This window comes from Podarcis cretensis (assembly GCF_951804945.1).
Source record: "Podarcis cretensis genome assembly, chromosome: 3".
Lineage (NCBI taxonomy): Eukaryota > Metazoa > Chordata > Lepidosauria > Squamata > Lacertidae > Podarcis > Podarcis cretensis.
This window is the reverse complement of record NC_137172.1, coordinates 83,767,299-83,782,934: the sequence shown is the minus strand read 5'-3', so window position 1 is coordinate 83,782,934 and position 15,636 is coordinate 83,767,299. Positions and strand designations below refer to the sequence as shown.

At 38.4% G+C, this 15,636-nt stretch overlaps 2 protein-coding genes across 5 annotated transcripts in view; one reads left to right on the top strand and one right to left on the bottom strand.

The window, feature by feature from the left end:
• The window catches only part of PRSS35 (serine protease 35), a 160,440-nt gene that overhangs the window by 86,861 nt on the left and 57,943 nt on the right, over positions 1–15,636 (top strand). The gene's annotated exons all lie outside the window — the stretch shown is intronic.
• ME1 (malic enzyme 1) overlaps positions 1–15,636 on the bottom strand; it is a 119,814-nt gene that overhangs the window by 89,827 nt on the left and 14,351 nt on the right. For both annotated transcript variants that reach the window (XM_079970474.1, XM_079970475.1), the window contains exons 2-3: positions 8,245–8,378; positions 4,128–4,277 (exon numbers count right to left, since the gene is read on the bottom strand). In XM_079970474.1, coding sequence (XP_079826600.1) covers positions 4,128–4,277; positions 8,245–8,378 — 284 coding nt within the window. The remainder of the gene's footprint in view (positions 1–4,127; positions 4,278–8,244; positions 8,379–15,636) is intronic.

The following is a 15,636-nucleotide window of genomic DNA, read 5'->3' as shown; positions in this document are numbered from 1 at the left end:
TTTAAGATGCAACTGCTATCAGTACAGTGGTGCCCCGCAAGACGAATGCCTCGCTAGACGAAAAACACGCAAGACGAAAGGGTTTTTTGTTTCTTGAGTTGCTTCGCAAGACGAATTTCCCTATGGGCTTGCTTCGCAAGACGAAAACGTCTTGCGGGTTTGCTTCCTTTTTCCTAAAGCCGTTAATACCCGGGGAATCCGCGCTCCGCAAGACGAAAAAATAGCAAGACGAAGCAACTCGCGGAACGAATTAATTTCGTCTTGCGAGGCACCACTGTATATTTTATATTAAAGGCATCATAATTCACCGGGTAGTGTACAGCAGTGCTTATGGTCCCCTTCTTGCAGGTTTACAACTTAAAAAGAAAAAGAAAGCTAAAGGAAATCACAGAACAATAATGTTAGATGCACTCCTATGAGGATCTTTTATAGTGTTAAAATAAAGTTACGTATGCAAACCACATTGTGAACAAAACATAGCTTGTCTTTGATGTATTTACTGCATGTTTCATATCTAAGAATCCACTGCCATTCAAGAACATAAAATAAATATTATATCAAAAAACATCGGATGGAAAGAATCTAGTGCAGAAGTCTGCGTCTATAATTTTGTCTAGCAGCTTTGGAGAGACAAGTCAGGAAGCTACAAATCTAACATCCTGTAAGGATATTTAATTAAGTGTTATGCCTACATCTTTAAACCATTTGAGAGAAAGAACTATTGAATACCTGTGGCAAGGAAGAACCTTAAGAGACACAACAGAGGCCTGTTTTCCCTCTTATATGTACAACACACTAAAATATTAGAGAGAATGGGATGCATGTGAACACCTTCCATATTCCTATATAACACAATTTTAGTGGTTACGCATCTTATTTTGTATAGGACAGTCCTCTTTTTTATCTTTAAACCAGACTGCCCATTCAAGTAAGAAGAGACCTGAACTTGCCCAACAACAGTTAGGACCCCCACTCTCTGTTAGGCTACTTGGAACACCTTCTGGTGTGGGTCCCAAGGTGTCTGATCAGTGACAGTGTCAAGTGAACAGAAGCTTGGAGCAGGCTTCCCATTCCCTGTAATGGCCTGTCACAGTGGTGACATGCAGATCAAGAACGAAGTGAAGACAGCAGGACTTTGCTGTTCCTGCATGGAGACAGACTGTATCCCATAAATGAAATGGTAGTGGGGGGTGGGCCTGCTTCCCTAGCAGATTTCATTTCATTAGATCACAACTGCATTTGTGCCAGACTGAGTACATCAAAATTGTAAAGAATTACAAATATTTTATGACCTGGCCTAAATGGGTTTAAAAAAAAAGCTTAACAAGCAAGGGAATGTAACTGAAATCTAGTGTAACATTACACCTCTTGTCATTTGTTGGGTTTGGAAAATCTGGCTCAAAACACAACACATATGTAGTTTTCAAAACTGTAATGGGAAAAAATACTGTAGATGGGAAAAAATACCTAAGTTTATTGTTGATTTGTGATATAATCATTTTTTAATGAAACACAGGGAAAGCAGGAATTATCTCAATATCAGCTAAGTTACCAATGCAAAAATCTATAAAGAGTTGTGGATCTGCTGGGATATTAATACCAGAAATACCACAGCAATCCCCAAGTTAGAGGCTTTCTAATGACATAACTATGCTATTCTGTAATTTTTATACTATATTTTACACTATTTTCCTGAAACACTAATACAGAAAGGAAATGGCTTATGTTTCCATTTTAGTAAGATGGGGTCCCCCCCCCTTCAAATAAGACTTAAAGAAAAATCTAGACGACCTATTATGCCCATTTGGTAACATCAATTTACTCTATTCGGAGGTAATTAAATAATGCTGAGGAGGGACTTCAGTTTTATTATACAGTACTGGTTTATGGGATGGACAGTTAAAACAGGTTCATGAGAAGGGGGGAATGATATTTAAAAAATAATATGGGCATGAGGCAAAAGCTGGAAATAAATTCTATTATGTCAAAAGCCCTCAATAAAGCTAAATGCTCAGAAACATGCTAGTAACTAACCTATATTTTCAGTTAAACACTACATATGCAGCTTCATTCACATTTTGAACAACATAACACACCATACTTGATTATATAAAAATTCAGTGTACAACTGTAACACAATAGACAGATTTGCACAGCATGATGCTGACCTGACCTAATTCGCAGGGCTATTATGAGGATAAAATGGAGATGGAGAAGAATCATGTACACCACCTTGAGCTCCTTGGAGGAGAGATGGGATATAAATGTAATAATAAATAATAGCAATCCTAGTTAAGCACAGGAGGTAGCCCTGGGAAAGGAGAAGTCCACTGGCCTCTTGGAAATATACAATCATGCTCTACTCTGATGACCTCAGATATCTGAGTACTTGCTCCACAGCAGTCATTTCCTTGGGGCAGACAGCAGTGCTATTTTACAAGAAAAAAGAGATGCCAAAACTCACCATGAACGCCTCCCTTGTTCTCTTATAATGGCAATGGCACCCATCTGAGAGCTGCCAGAACCAAGTTCCAGCTGGGGAAAAAAAGCCCTGGCAGAAAGCACAGCCTTTTGCAATCCTCTCACTATCAGCACTGGCATGGGAGTTTAGCCCGAAATATGTTGTCTCTGTGCAAATCAACATAATGGTGGAGATATAGTGGCTGTGGGTAGTTTAACATCATAAGGTTCAATGGAAGATATTCTACTCAAAGAAGGAGACAAATGAGAGCCGGTGACTTCAAAAAGAGGAAGAGAAAAGCACTAGCTATTTCACACCACATCTAGATCCTGATCATGGGGTGGAAATCTGACTGTCTCCAAGGTCCTATCCAATCCTGGATCAGATGGACCAGGAAAGTGCTTCCTCCTAGGCTTCCTGCTCCTTCCAAGGCCAATAATGTACAGAATGTTGGGAGCCTGCCACCTCCAGAAACACAAGCTCGCAGAGCTGGCCTGGATCTCAGCACTCCTTTCCCTTGATCAGTGATGTGGGGCAGAAAGGTGTTCTTAACCAGAATATTTTTCAGTGCTAGAAAGTGCCTGCTCCATGTGGCACTTTTTTTCTTCTCAAAGAAGCATAAAATGTTCCAAAGCCCTGCCCTCATTCACCCAACTATCAAATTATTGCTATCACAGCATTTAAAACAATAATACATATTTATCCAGGACAATATAGTGCAAATTATGCAAATTATTTTAACACAGTAATATCACACACATCACTGGAATTCAACTGATTCAGGTTACCAATCAGAGAGTCAAAAATGAAAGGGTGCTTTGTAGGGTTGTTTCCCTCATATTTCTAGCATTAATACAACAATTATAAAACCCTGATTAGAATAAGGAATTACAATTACCATTAGTATTATGAATTCACTTATTTTCAGAAGTGATTATAAATTTATAAACAGCAGCAGATCTTTCCCTTTAAGATGAAGTCTAAAAATATTGACTTCTGAGCATTTTACGCATTGTGTTGCTCAAACATTTCAGTAGTGGAGTTTATAGCCCCTTAAAAGAGAACCAAGGGAATCACTGTAAACAGTGATACTGTATAAATATACTATGAGAAAACTCTGATAAAATGAAAGAAAGAAAAAACTTGGCTACCAACACAACTGGAAGGAAAATAAATGTGAACTGCAGAGGCTGCCTGATGTTGCCAAGGGCAATAATAGCATCTTAAAGTGATTTTAAGAGTTCTCCTTTCAACATTTTTACAGAAAAATAAATTACAAAAATCAGACATTTGTAATTTTTATTTTGAAACTGTAATCCACCCTTGTCATTAACAGTGCTAACATTTTTCAAATTATTAAATCAATGTTGGATATTTTATTTTACCTTTTATTAACATACAATATTGGTCCTTCAACAAGTCTAGTTCAATTAGGCAATGTTAAAAAAAATAATAGGAATGATTAAAACACTGAAGTACCAGTTTATTTTTGTAGTGCAACACAAATTACAGTTTACCTATGCTAAAAGTACACTTAATGTAGTTTGAATTATCCTAATGATTCCAGTTTTGGATTACACTCAACTATGCTGTGGCGGGGGGAGCAGAAACCAGCCAAAAGGAAGAAAGATACAATTACTTGTATGTGAAGGATAGCCTTACATACCTTGGCCTCCGAAATGCTATACCATATTGTTGGCATGCCAGACCCACAGTGGGAGTATAAACAATAGGCATAAATCTTTCAATATCAGAAGTCAGCACTTTATAGAATAGTTTTTCATTTCGATCCTGAAGGCTCATCAGCAGAATATATCTGTGAAAAATGAATTATATAATTATACAGTCATCTAGATGTAGACCAAAAGTGAATTAGATATACATAGGTATTTTTTCAATTAAAGCTATTTTTCAGCTCTGAAAGGATGTCTCTTTCAAGTTCAAGGCACATAAACTATACCATAACACCACCAGACTTGAAATGAAAAAAACACATATTGAAATAAAAGCCTCAGGAAATGTGACATTATGTGGCATAACAATTTTATTATTTTTATTATCTTTAATTTATTCCCCTTACAGTATATATTTGGTGACAGAAAATAAATAATAACACTAGTTTGAATGCAAATTGTTACACAATTATATACTCTAATAAACCAAGGGTGGCTAACCAGTAGTTTGGAAAGTGGTTTGGCCTTCCAAACGTTGCTGGAATCCCAGCTCCCATCATCCTTGACCCCTAGCCATTTTGGCTGGAGCTGGTAGCAGTTGCAGTCCCACAATATATGGAAGGCCACAGGTTAGCCACCCCTGGAAACTATAATTTGTCTGTGTCTACTGCTCTGTTAAGTTTGAGAAGGTTGCTATGATGATTCTGCTATCTCTTTTTTTACCTCCCTCTCCCCCAACTAATACTTAAGTCCATTCAGTTTCAAATAGAAATGCTTTGGAGAAAAAGAGACGATAAAAAATGGTTCCAAAGATCCCAGTGCACACACAAGCACTTTTCAGTAGTCATAATGGAACTTCTACTTACCCTGACCTCCTCCCCCCCCCCCCCATACATCACCATCAGTTCTTCAGGCTGCTGGAGAAGTTGCTCCAAAAGGTCCTGAGACTTTCTGAAGCAACCTGTTAGCGGTGCTTGGCAGCTGTGACCTAAAGGAAGGTCCTCTAAAGCTTCTTTTTCATTTGCTTTATTCATTGATTACATTTTCTCCCACCTTTCTCCAAGAGAATTTAAGGTGACGAGTACACAGGCTTCTCATGTGGTCCCCCATCAGAAAATGATCAGACCCAAACCCATTTATGTTCAACAAAGATGCTGCTTGTATTTCTGTGCCTTTCATATCATATCCACTGCAAATGCAGAAGCTCATTTGGACACTGGCCAGACGTGTCAGATAATAAAGGTATATAATTGCAGTGTAAAATTTCCATTATAAACATTTTATCCATCAAATGGGAAAATAACTAACATTTTGCACATTCATTTTTTCCTAGGTATTTTCAGAATTGTTTGCCAGACGTGCATTATTTCATGTCCAATGAATACTTTTACCTCCCCTCCATCTCTGTCTTAGACACATTTGAAATCCAGGAGGGTTTCCCTCTCTAAAGCAACCAAGTTAATAATCTTTCATTCTGAACGATATATAGTTTTTCTGGATGAACCTTTTGGACACACCATTTCATTTCTATAGGAAAATGACAGGTGGAGAATGTATTATGCATAACCTAATGCAGACTATGCCAGACAGTTCAGGCATGCATAGCAGCCAGAGGAGAGGGCTGAAACACAGTCTTTTTCTGAAAAGTTGCCCACTTTCGTTTTATTTCTTCATTTTCCAAAACCAGCTGCTTCTATTTAAGCCCCTAATAATATTTCATTCTCCTATGCATTTCTTTAGGAAAAAAACTGGGACTGCAGATCCTGCAAAAGTGATCTTTTCAGCAAAGTATGTGGAAAAGACTAGTGGAATTCTTTTTTCTTGCTTGCTTGCTTGCTTGCTTGCTTTTTTAGGGAATACCCTTTAAAAATAAAATGCAAGAAAAGTTTGGATTTTTGTCCCATAGCTCATCTGCCACCAAATAAAAAATACGCAAGCAACTACAGAAATAAAGTGATATCCAACACAATGTTAGCACAAGAAGGTTGAGACTTGAAGTTGTTGTGCCCAGCTTAACTGCCACCAAGCACAAAACTCCCACTGGATTTGGTTGGTTCACTAAACCAAAAATTCCCATTTATGAAACCACTGTTGAACAAGCAGGCTGCCACAAGTGGATATAGTCCTTCATGTTAAGAACAGAAGCAAACCTGACTCTTAACTTAAATGGTTCCGTACTGGTGCTGTGCATATATCATAATGACCCTCTACTAGTAAAGCTGATGCGCTGCATGGAGAAAAAGAGGAGGGGTCAGGCCTCTCCTACTCCCAGTGGGTGGGTGGGGGTATTAAGGAACTTGTGGGAAACATCATCCCATTCAAAACCACAGGAACCAATAGTTACATATGCATGTTACTCCAAAACTCCTACCAAATGATGGCAGCAGAGAGCAGTGAGCAGCTTAATGCAAAACTGGTGTAGCCTGTCAATTAAGCTAAAGGGAAACAGCTTCACATAGAATCGAGCACAGAGTAAATAAGATGCACTTCCATATCCATTGTGGATGCTATATCTGCACTGCAGTACATACAATGAAATGTGCCCTTGTATGTGTGACAAAGAGTGTATTCCACTGAAAACACTGCAGTGCAGACAGACACTGGAGTGTGCATCAGGATGTACCCTTTACAGGCATGTCAAAGATTTCACATGCCTATACTTCTTACATTTATACTAGCAATATAAAAAACACCTCCAAACAACCCAATACATGCTTTTTTATTCCATAATTAAGCATTTCACACATATTTTTCAAATGGTGCTTTAATTTTTTAGTGCAAACACCAGTTCTGCCAACTGCTCAACAAAATTATCAATGTTTAGACTTAAATTACCATATAATTGGCTACAAATCAGGGTGAGCGGCTGTTCGTGCACATACAATTTCATGCTCAGAGTAGTGTTCTTGTTCAGAAAGAGGTGCTCAGCACACTCTTTGGAAAATGCCCAAGCATGCAGTGCTTCTCTCTGTTCCTATCATGTTGCTCTTTTCAACCTCCTCAAACAGTCCATTGTGCTGAAGAATTGCATAATTATCAAGTTAACATGAGGACACTGGCCACTGTGATTTGTAAATCAAATGTCTGTATATGCAGATCACACTGTCAACCACCTGGTAATTATGGCAGCATAAATCATTGTTTAAGTCAGGGGTAGGCAACCTAAGGTCTGTGGGCCGGATGCGGCCCAATCGCCTTCTCAATCCGGTCCACGGACAGTCCGGGAATCAGTGTGTTTTTACATGAGTAGAATGTGTCCTTTTATTTAAAATGCATCTCTGAGTTATTTGTGGGCCATAGGAACTCGTTCATTCCCCCCCACACACCAAAATATAGTCCAAAATATAGAAAAAGGTTGCTGACCCCTGGTTTAAGTTCTTTTGTGTGAGCTCAGGTGTTGAGATGAACACCCAATAAATTGTATCAATCCTTGTTTAGCTATGCTGACCAAAGAGAGGCTGTTTTTGTAAATGTGCAGAAAGTGAAGACCTCCTTTAATTTATCTTGCATTATATTTGTACAAACTATAAACAAAGGGTGTCATCTCTCAGTTGCACATGAGGCCAATATGGATAACAGAAGTATGAAGAAATTTACCGTATTGGCCCAAATATACCTCACACCTGAATATAAGTCGCACATTTAAACCTTAGGGAGGGGGAGTCAATACCCGAATATAAGCCGCCCCCTTCCTCACTCTCTCCCTTTCTGGCCTTGGTACTACGCTGCTTTGCCGTGTTCCTGGCGCTGTTTGCCCCGCGCTCCTGGCTGCATACTGGGGGGGGGGGGCTGCACTGTGTTGCCAGCAGGCTTTCCACCTTCCTCACTCTCTCTGTTCCCGGCCTTGGGGGAGATGACAGGGGACTACGCCACACTCCTGGCACTTTTTGCCCCAAGCTCCTGGCTACATACTGGATAATTTTTATATGGTTGCAAATATAAGCCACACTTTACTTTTCATGGTTGGAATTTGGGGGGGAAAGTGCAGCTTATATTAGGCCAATACGGTATAACTGGTTGAATGTCAGCATTTGTCATATTTTCCCTAAAAGCACTTTTAAAAAACAAATATCTGATTCCCTTAAAAATGATTCAAGTTCAAGACTTTACCTGTCCAGGTCAGATGCTTGTCTTTCAAAGTTTCTAAGAACCCTTAAAACTTGAACTTCTTGACTAAGAAAACAAGGAGGTAGCAGTCCATGAATATTCAGCTGTTGTCTCTCTTGCAGGGTGAAAGCCAGACCCTTTACAGAGAGGAGAAAAGTGTTTATTGAAAAGAAGATACATTTAAAATGCAATGATAGTTAGTTTGTTAGAGAGAACCACAATACACAACATACATGCATCTCAATATACACCCAAGTTTTAAAAATCTGAAGCCAACAAATTTTTAAATATTATTAAACTTGCTTCATGATATGAGCTTATAATACATCCTTTCAAAAGTACCTATATTTCCCCCCGTAATACTGTATAAAAATGTTTCCTCCAAACTTATAGAAATGATTCCTTTTTGCAGTTTAAATGTGTCCAGATAATATAATGAAACTCTAAGATATAAAAGATCTATTATAAAACACAGCTGACACCTACCTGTGAAGATTTTACCCTTTCTATTGTAAAGCAGGTAAGTCTGTTGTATGCCAGACAGAAACTGTCAAGGTACCATGGAAAAGTGCATACAATCCTACCCTGCTTTCACTACATAAAGCTGCAATACTTATGCATAATTGACCTGCTGCACGGATGCTGCTTGTCAGGCTCTAATTCAGAACTGAATACACTCACATACATCATTCACAATGTTTCCAGAGCACAAGAAATAATGGAATATAGATAGTTCCATTTGTTTTCCAAAACAATGTATGATAGAATCTGAGTTACAAAAAGGGATTTTTGCCCAATGAGATGGAACATTGCAAATTTTACTTTTAAAAATACTGTAGTCTCTATGGGCAGGTGATTACTAATGACTCCTGTTTATTGAGGAGTCATACTGATTTCCTTTCACAAAGCTTGTGCAGAGAATAGATTACTGCCAGTTTTATTAGCCATTCATTTTGATTTGTTTGTTTGGATGTTGTACGACAAAGATCATTTATCCTGCATTTATTCTGATTTCCTTGCAGGACGTTCACATGTGTTCCTGTTAGTCATTCATTCATCTCACAATTTTCAATGTATTTTCCCATCACTTTTCTGAACTACAAGAATTTTTAGAACCCCTGATCAAATTGTAGGCATACAGTTTCTCCCTCCCTCTTTTTATTCCTTTGGAGAAGATTAGGCTGCTGCAGAGATCCACTTTAGCTATCGTTGCACAAATCTTTTGCATGTTGTAACATGTAAGATGAAGACCAATATTCTCAAAAACATTTTTTTAAAATCCTAGTTTTAGAATAAACTACTGGCTTAAGGTTGCTGTAGCAAGACAATTGAGAAAAACATTCATATTAATACAAAACATCTGGAATATCAAAATAGTTTTCTTATCTTTTGATTTCATGTTTTTTTCAAGCATCCCAAAGATGACCAAATATTGAAAATGGAAATAATGTGAAAATTTCAGATATTAAAATTATTTAGCATAGTTTTAATAATAACATAATTTTTAAAACTCTTTTAGGAAATTATATTTTAACTCTTGGAGTATGACAGAAGTTCACACCACAGGCAGCCAAATCAGGTTATTAAAAAATATTCAGAGGTCTCAGAGGTGAACATATTTTCCACATATCACTGCAGTTCTTATGTCTAGTGTTCAATTATTTTAGTCAGCTCCAGACAGACTTTAAATCTACATACTGTACTGTATATCGAATGGGAGCACCTTATTACTTGCCTGCACATTTTTTACTTTCACATCATCACATTTTTAATGAATATGGGGAACTTGAGATATACATTGCTTTTGCTTCTGAGACTCAGCATAAAAATGTATGTGTAAATAGTATGAATTTTCTTCTTACAAAGTTTGATGAATGCTTTACTACCTATTGAGAGATTATATGAACTTGGCTGCTTCCAGACTATCGCTGGAAATTCATATACCAGCAAATTTAGGCTGTGCAATTAAAGTGGATTTGATGCCCTTGTGCAACAAACCCGCTTTTTTAAAAAGTGGTAATAAGAAAAGTGATAGGAAAGTGTGGAATAACAACAACATCAGGTGACATTATATAGCCTCAGAGCAATGAAGAAATGTTATATAAACAGCAACATCACATAATCTACAAGCAAATAATGGGGACACAAGTCATGATGAATGCTCAATAAACAGCTTGTCTGGAACAGGACAAATGAGAGGGAAACGGCAAAGGTTCAGTCCTAAAAAGCATTGCTCCATTCCCTTCATTCCCTTTCTCAATTTTTCCCAGAATGCCTCTAGGCCCTACATCTTCAGGGCATTCTGAGGGAAAGTAGTAAGTGGGCGACTGCAGTCTTGGCCAGTGCTTTGCAAAACACCACAGCCATAGTAAAAATGAGCAAAAAAACCAAAACAAGAATCACAGCCCACCACCACCTCTGACAAACCTGGAAACTGAGCCACTAGGCTAATGCTAGTCAGTCAGTCAAGTTTACTGCTTATAGCCAAAGGCTGTTGCAATGTATACAATGTCATTCAATAAAATATATACTAGTTTGATACAAAAACTTAAAACATTCACATTGTCACTAGGGTAATGCAGAGAGCCCACCAGGTTGGTCCAGGGTTCCCTCAGAAGGCATCTTACTCAGGACCTCCTCAAACCAAGTTTTGGCCCTTCTAGAAACTAACTACTGTGCATAAATATGTAAAAACACAATTAAATATATCCCCACACTGCCTCATTTTTTTTTATTTTTTTTTGCCATTTTAAAAACATCACTTTAATACAGCAATGGTCAATAGGCACACTTTTAAGAAAAGGACAATTATATTCTCTCTCTAATCTAGCATTTCTTCTCCAATTCTACTTCCCATAGACTGAAGTGCTCAACGTACGAGTGGGCACTGAACATTCCAAGCCACCTACATTGTACATAGATTTGGTCAGCAACTAAAGAAAACATATTTATGGAAGTCTTCTGGTAAACAAATACTACATATACAAATACAATTCAACTATTTAAAAGTGACTTGTGTAACATTCATATTTCACTAGAAACTTGCATCCATAAAATGTACAGAACCAACAACAGCATGACAACCTACATGGTTAAAGTGCTCTCCACAGTCACATATTCATCAATCTTTTATAAGACATGATTCCTGATTTAAGCATTAAGTAATATTCTGACACTGAAAATTATGGAAAAAAATTTTAAAAATACAAATGATGGTTAAGATATAAAACAAGATAACTGGGCTGAAAGACAGAAATTCTACAACAACCTTTCCAAGAGCACAGCAGCAACTGAAGCCAAAGAGCATTTTACATATGAAACAAAAGGATAAATGGGTCAGATCTAGACTAAGTTAGCTGTCTCTCACTCCCACTGAAGTCTGTCGAACAAGTCACACCATGACTAACATGTCACATTTATATCAACAGTAGAAATTTATCGTTACAAATGTACAAAACTTTTTTGGAGTAGGGTCGGGTGGAGAAATTCAAATAAAAACAATTCTGAAGTTTTAAAAAATGTACTTTTTGTGGAATTCTCTAAACACAGTAAGTTGGATCCAAATGTTTTGTTCTTTGAATGGAATGGAAGGCGTTTCCTTTTGCAGAAGCAAAGTTTTGCTCACAGAAGGCCTTTACAACACAGAGAAACCAAATCAGGTTCCTATATTTTTTACAAGATAGATTCAACTTTGTATTTCATTCCTGAGTCTGAAGTTGTTGCAGAAGATGATGCTTAGTATCTGAACCACAAACCATTTATACTGCCTATAAAAGGGACCAACAGCCCAACCTGAGTCTTTATACATCAGTATTACATGCTTAGGATGAAAAGATAACATAAGGATGTCGTGAAACTAGTTGCTCTAGAGCCTCTGCCACAAGCAAATCTGCCAATACAATTTGCCAATCAGGGTGCAAACAATTTGTGCAAGACAAGCAACATCCTACGGAATACAGACAAAATAAACGGGATACAGAAAGCTACCACTGATGTGAGAATAAAGCTGTAAGCTAGTATCTTGGCTTCTATACTATTTATTGGAAAGCAAAATGGAAATCATTACATTACCACATATCCCTCTCAATCTTTGTGTTCTTTATCACAAGTTGATTATGATTTCCAAGACTGCAGCTATTTTCAACATAAACAAAAACTTTGGAAGTAGAAACCTGGGGAAGCCCTTGAATTTTCAAAAATGTTTATTTCCAAAGGCTATTTGAGTAACAGAGAAAAGAGGAACATAAACAAGTTGAAATTAGAATTTTGAGGTATTTTCTGTTCCTAGGAAGGCACGTTGGTACACGATAACAAAATATTTGATTCTGCCAAGAGTTTAATGGTGCTACTTGGGTACATCAACTACAATAATGACAAATTCAAAAGAGGTAGTCACACATTTATCAGCTGCAGCAAAAAAAGAGTCTCGTGGCACCTTAAAGACTGACACAATTTAGGATAAACTAGGTTATGTGTCTTGTGTTGATATACACAACTAAAAATATAGAGCTAGCTGATGTTGCAGGACTCTAAGCCCCATGAACCCCAGCCAGCATGGTCAATGGAAAGAGATTGTGGGAGTTGTAGTCATATGTTAGCCATCCTTGAAAAAGAGGCAGGTTCCTACTCTTCAGATCTCTTTAACTTAGAAGTATTAACAGCAGGTATTGTGAAGACTGGTAAGCACGACATGAGTGACTGTCTTAGTGACCCCCAGGGGCCATAGGTAGAATCACAGAATCACAGAGTTGGAAGGGACCCTAAGGATCACCTAGTCCAACCCCCTGTAATGCAGGAATATGCAGTTGTCCCTTACGGGCATCAAACCTGCAACCTTGGCATTATCAGTGCCAGGCTCCAACCAATGGTGTAGAAGGGCTCCTTGAACATCAGGACCATAATATTTTTTGTAACTATGACAGTGTGACTCAATTCTAAAATCTCAGATTATGTAGAAAGCTGTTAAACCAGAACACTAATAATCAACACATTACAATGTAGCTATTCTTATATCCAGCTACCAGAGTGTTAATGTTATGTTTAGTAACTGCTAGTTTGTTCAAAGGAATGGCTGTGGGGCCTAAGCCTGAACAAAGGAGTGAGCTGTGTATACTTAGTAATGTGGGGAAGGCACTTTGCACAAACTGTTCTTTCCATGTCCCAGGGTTTAGCAATGGCCTGAAAGCAGGTTCTGGGCAAGGCCTTGGTGAGCTCTGAAAAGAAAGATGTATTAGCCATATATGAAGCTTTTTTGGCCCCACTGGCGGTGAATATTTTTCAAGGCCAGCAGAGAGCCCATCACTCAAACAGTGCAACGATTTCCCCTTTGTACAGAGCACTCTAGAAGATCAGATATAGCCTAAGATTATCAGTTTGCAGGTCTGTCTCTTCCAGGTTAAGTGGGCCCACTGAGGGTGCTATCCCCAAGAGTCCCTGATATCACAGAACCAGCACTGAAGTTTTTAAAGCCTCTCACCAACAAGGGACAAAATGCAGATATTCCAATTGGTGAGTGGCTTGACCTTATTCAAGTCTGGAGCATGCAATCCTGTTTCCCTGGTCAGCTTCCTCATGGTCACACCATTATCTGTCTATAAACAGCTGTTCTTGATAGGGTAACCTTTTGAAATCTATACAGTCATACCTCGGGTTGAATGTGTTTCGGGATGAGCGCGTTCAAGTTGCGCTCCGCAGCAACCCGGAAGTAACGGAGCACGTTACTTTCGGGTTTTGCCACTTGCGCATGCGCAGACGCTCAAAATGACGTCATGTGCATGCGCAGAAGCTGCAAAAAGCGACACGCACGCGCGCAGACGTGCCATCACTGGTTACGTTTGCTTCTAGATGCAAACGGGGCTCCGGAACAGATCCCGTTCGCATCTAGAGGTACCACTGTAATATGGTTCAGCTTGTCATAAACTCAGAATCTTCAAACATGCAAATATACACCTTGCTTATTTTTAATTTATCTGCTATGATGAGAGAGAATAATGAAAGGGAAGAACAAAATAGGATTCCATTTGAATGAAAATGAAAACTGCCTTGGTAAATATTTAAGTTCCAAGTTGGGGCCTCTGTCTTCTCTGAACTAAGTATTCAAAAGCAGAGTATGTTTCCTTATTTCAAGGGTTCCTCCACTCATTCCGAAGGAATGCAGGACAGCTTAAAACCACTTTTAAATATTCAATATTTTAAATATCCATATTTAAGAAGGAGTTACAGCTTAATATTCCAGTCACACACTGTCCTAGATGCTTATCCTTAGCTATGAAATGCCTGCATGCATAGAAGGCATTTGCAATATTTTTTAAAGGCCAGAAAGGTTGAACTAAGAAATATAAAAGGAAATCTGCAAATAGAAGCCCATGACAATTTGTGTGTTTCACAGCAGATAATACTGGATGACCTGTGGTATCTTTAGCAAGGTTTCCAAGGCAAAGCTTAGAGCAGTCATAGAAAGAGGAACTTTAAGTATAATCTCCTCCTTCAGCACATTGCAAGGGCAGGGACAGAACACTCTCACCAAAGGTCTGAACTGATTACTTGTAGAGGGCTTTTGAAATTAGACTGCCTGAAATTATTCTGCGGGTCATGTACAGAGCCTGGACCTAGAAAACATTTTTGGGGGAAAGGAGGCAAAAGAATTGCAGACCATTATTAAAGGGAGGGAGACTTTCATTAGTGCAATACTGTATAGGACTATAACATATTGTGACAGAAAGCTGCAGTAGCAAGAAACATTTGCAAGGGAGCATCTGTTAGCCTTTGGAATCATCTTTGTGTGGTGTAAAACAAGACCCTGCCCTTTCCCCAAGTCCTGTGTGCTGGCTTCCTTTTTCATGGGGCTTTGGGAAAGCAGAAAGTAAGAGCAGCATGAGTCTTCATGCTGCTTTTGCCTCTCTAGTGCAAAGGAAAACAGACTCCTCCACTTCTCCACCACAGAGGGCAGATTGCCTGAAATGGGATTGGGGGGGGGGGGGGGGACATTGCTGACATTGGCAATTTGACATGGGAAGTTGTGGAGCCCTGACCCTACAAAAATGACCCATTTTTGTATTTTTGAAATACTTGTCTTGTAAGTTGCTCTAAGAAGAAAATTTGGAGATCACAACACTTGAAACATGTTTCTATTGAAACAAAGCAAAGAATAATGTCACATACGTCTATTTATCTGTTTCACAGTAAGAAATAGATTTAGAGAATTGTTATATTTTGTGGAGTTTGTTTACACTTTTCTATCCAGAAAAACATGTTCAACAAGAAATATTTCTACTTAGCAACAACCATTGTAAAAATCACCTATGAGAACATGCTCTGGGTAACATTACACTGGGGGTTACTTGCCTTACGTGTTTAACCAGGTTCCAGATGTGAAGTCGAAATGTAATGCAAGAA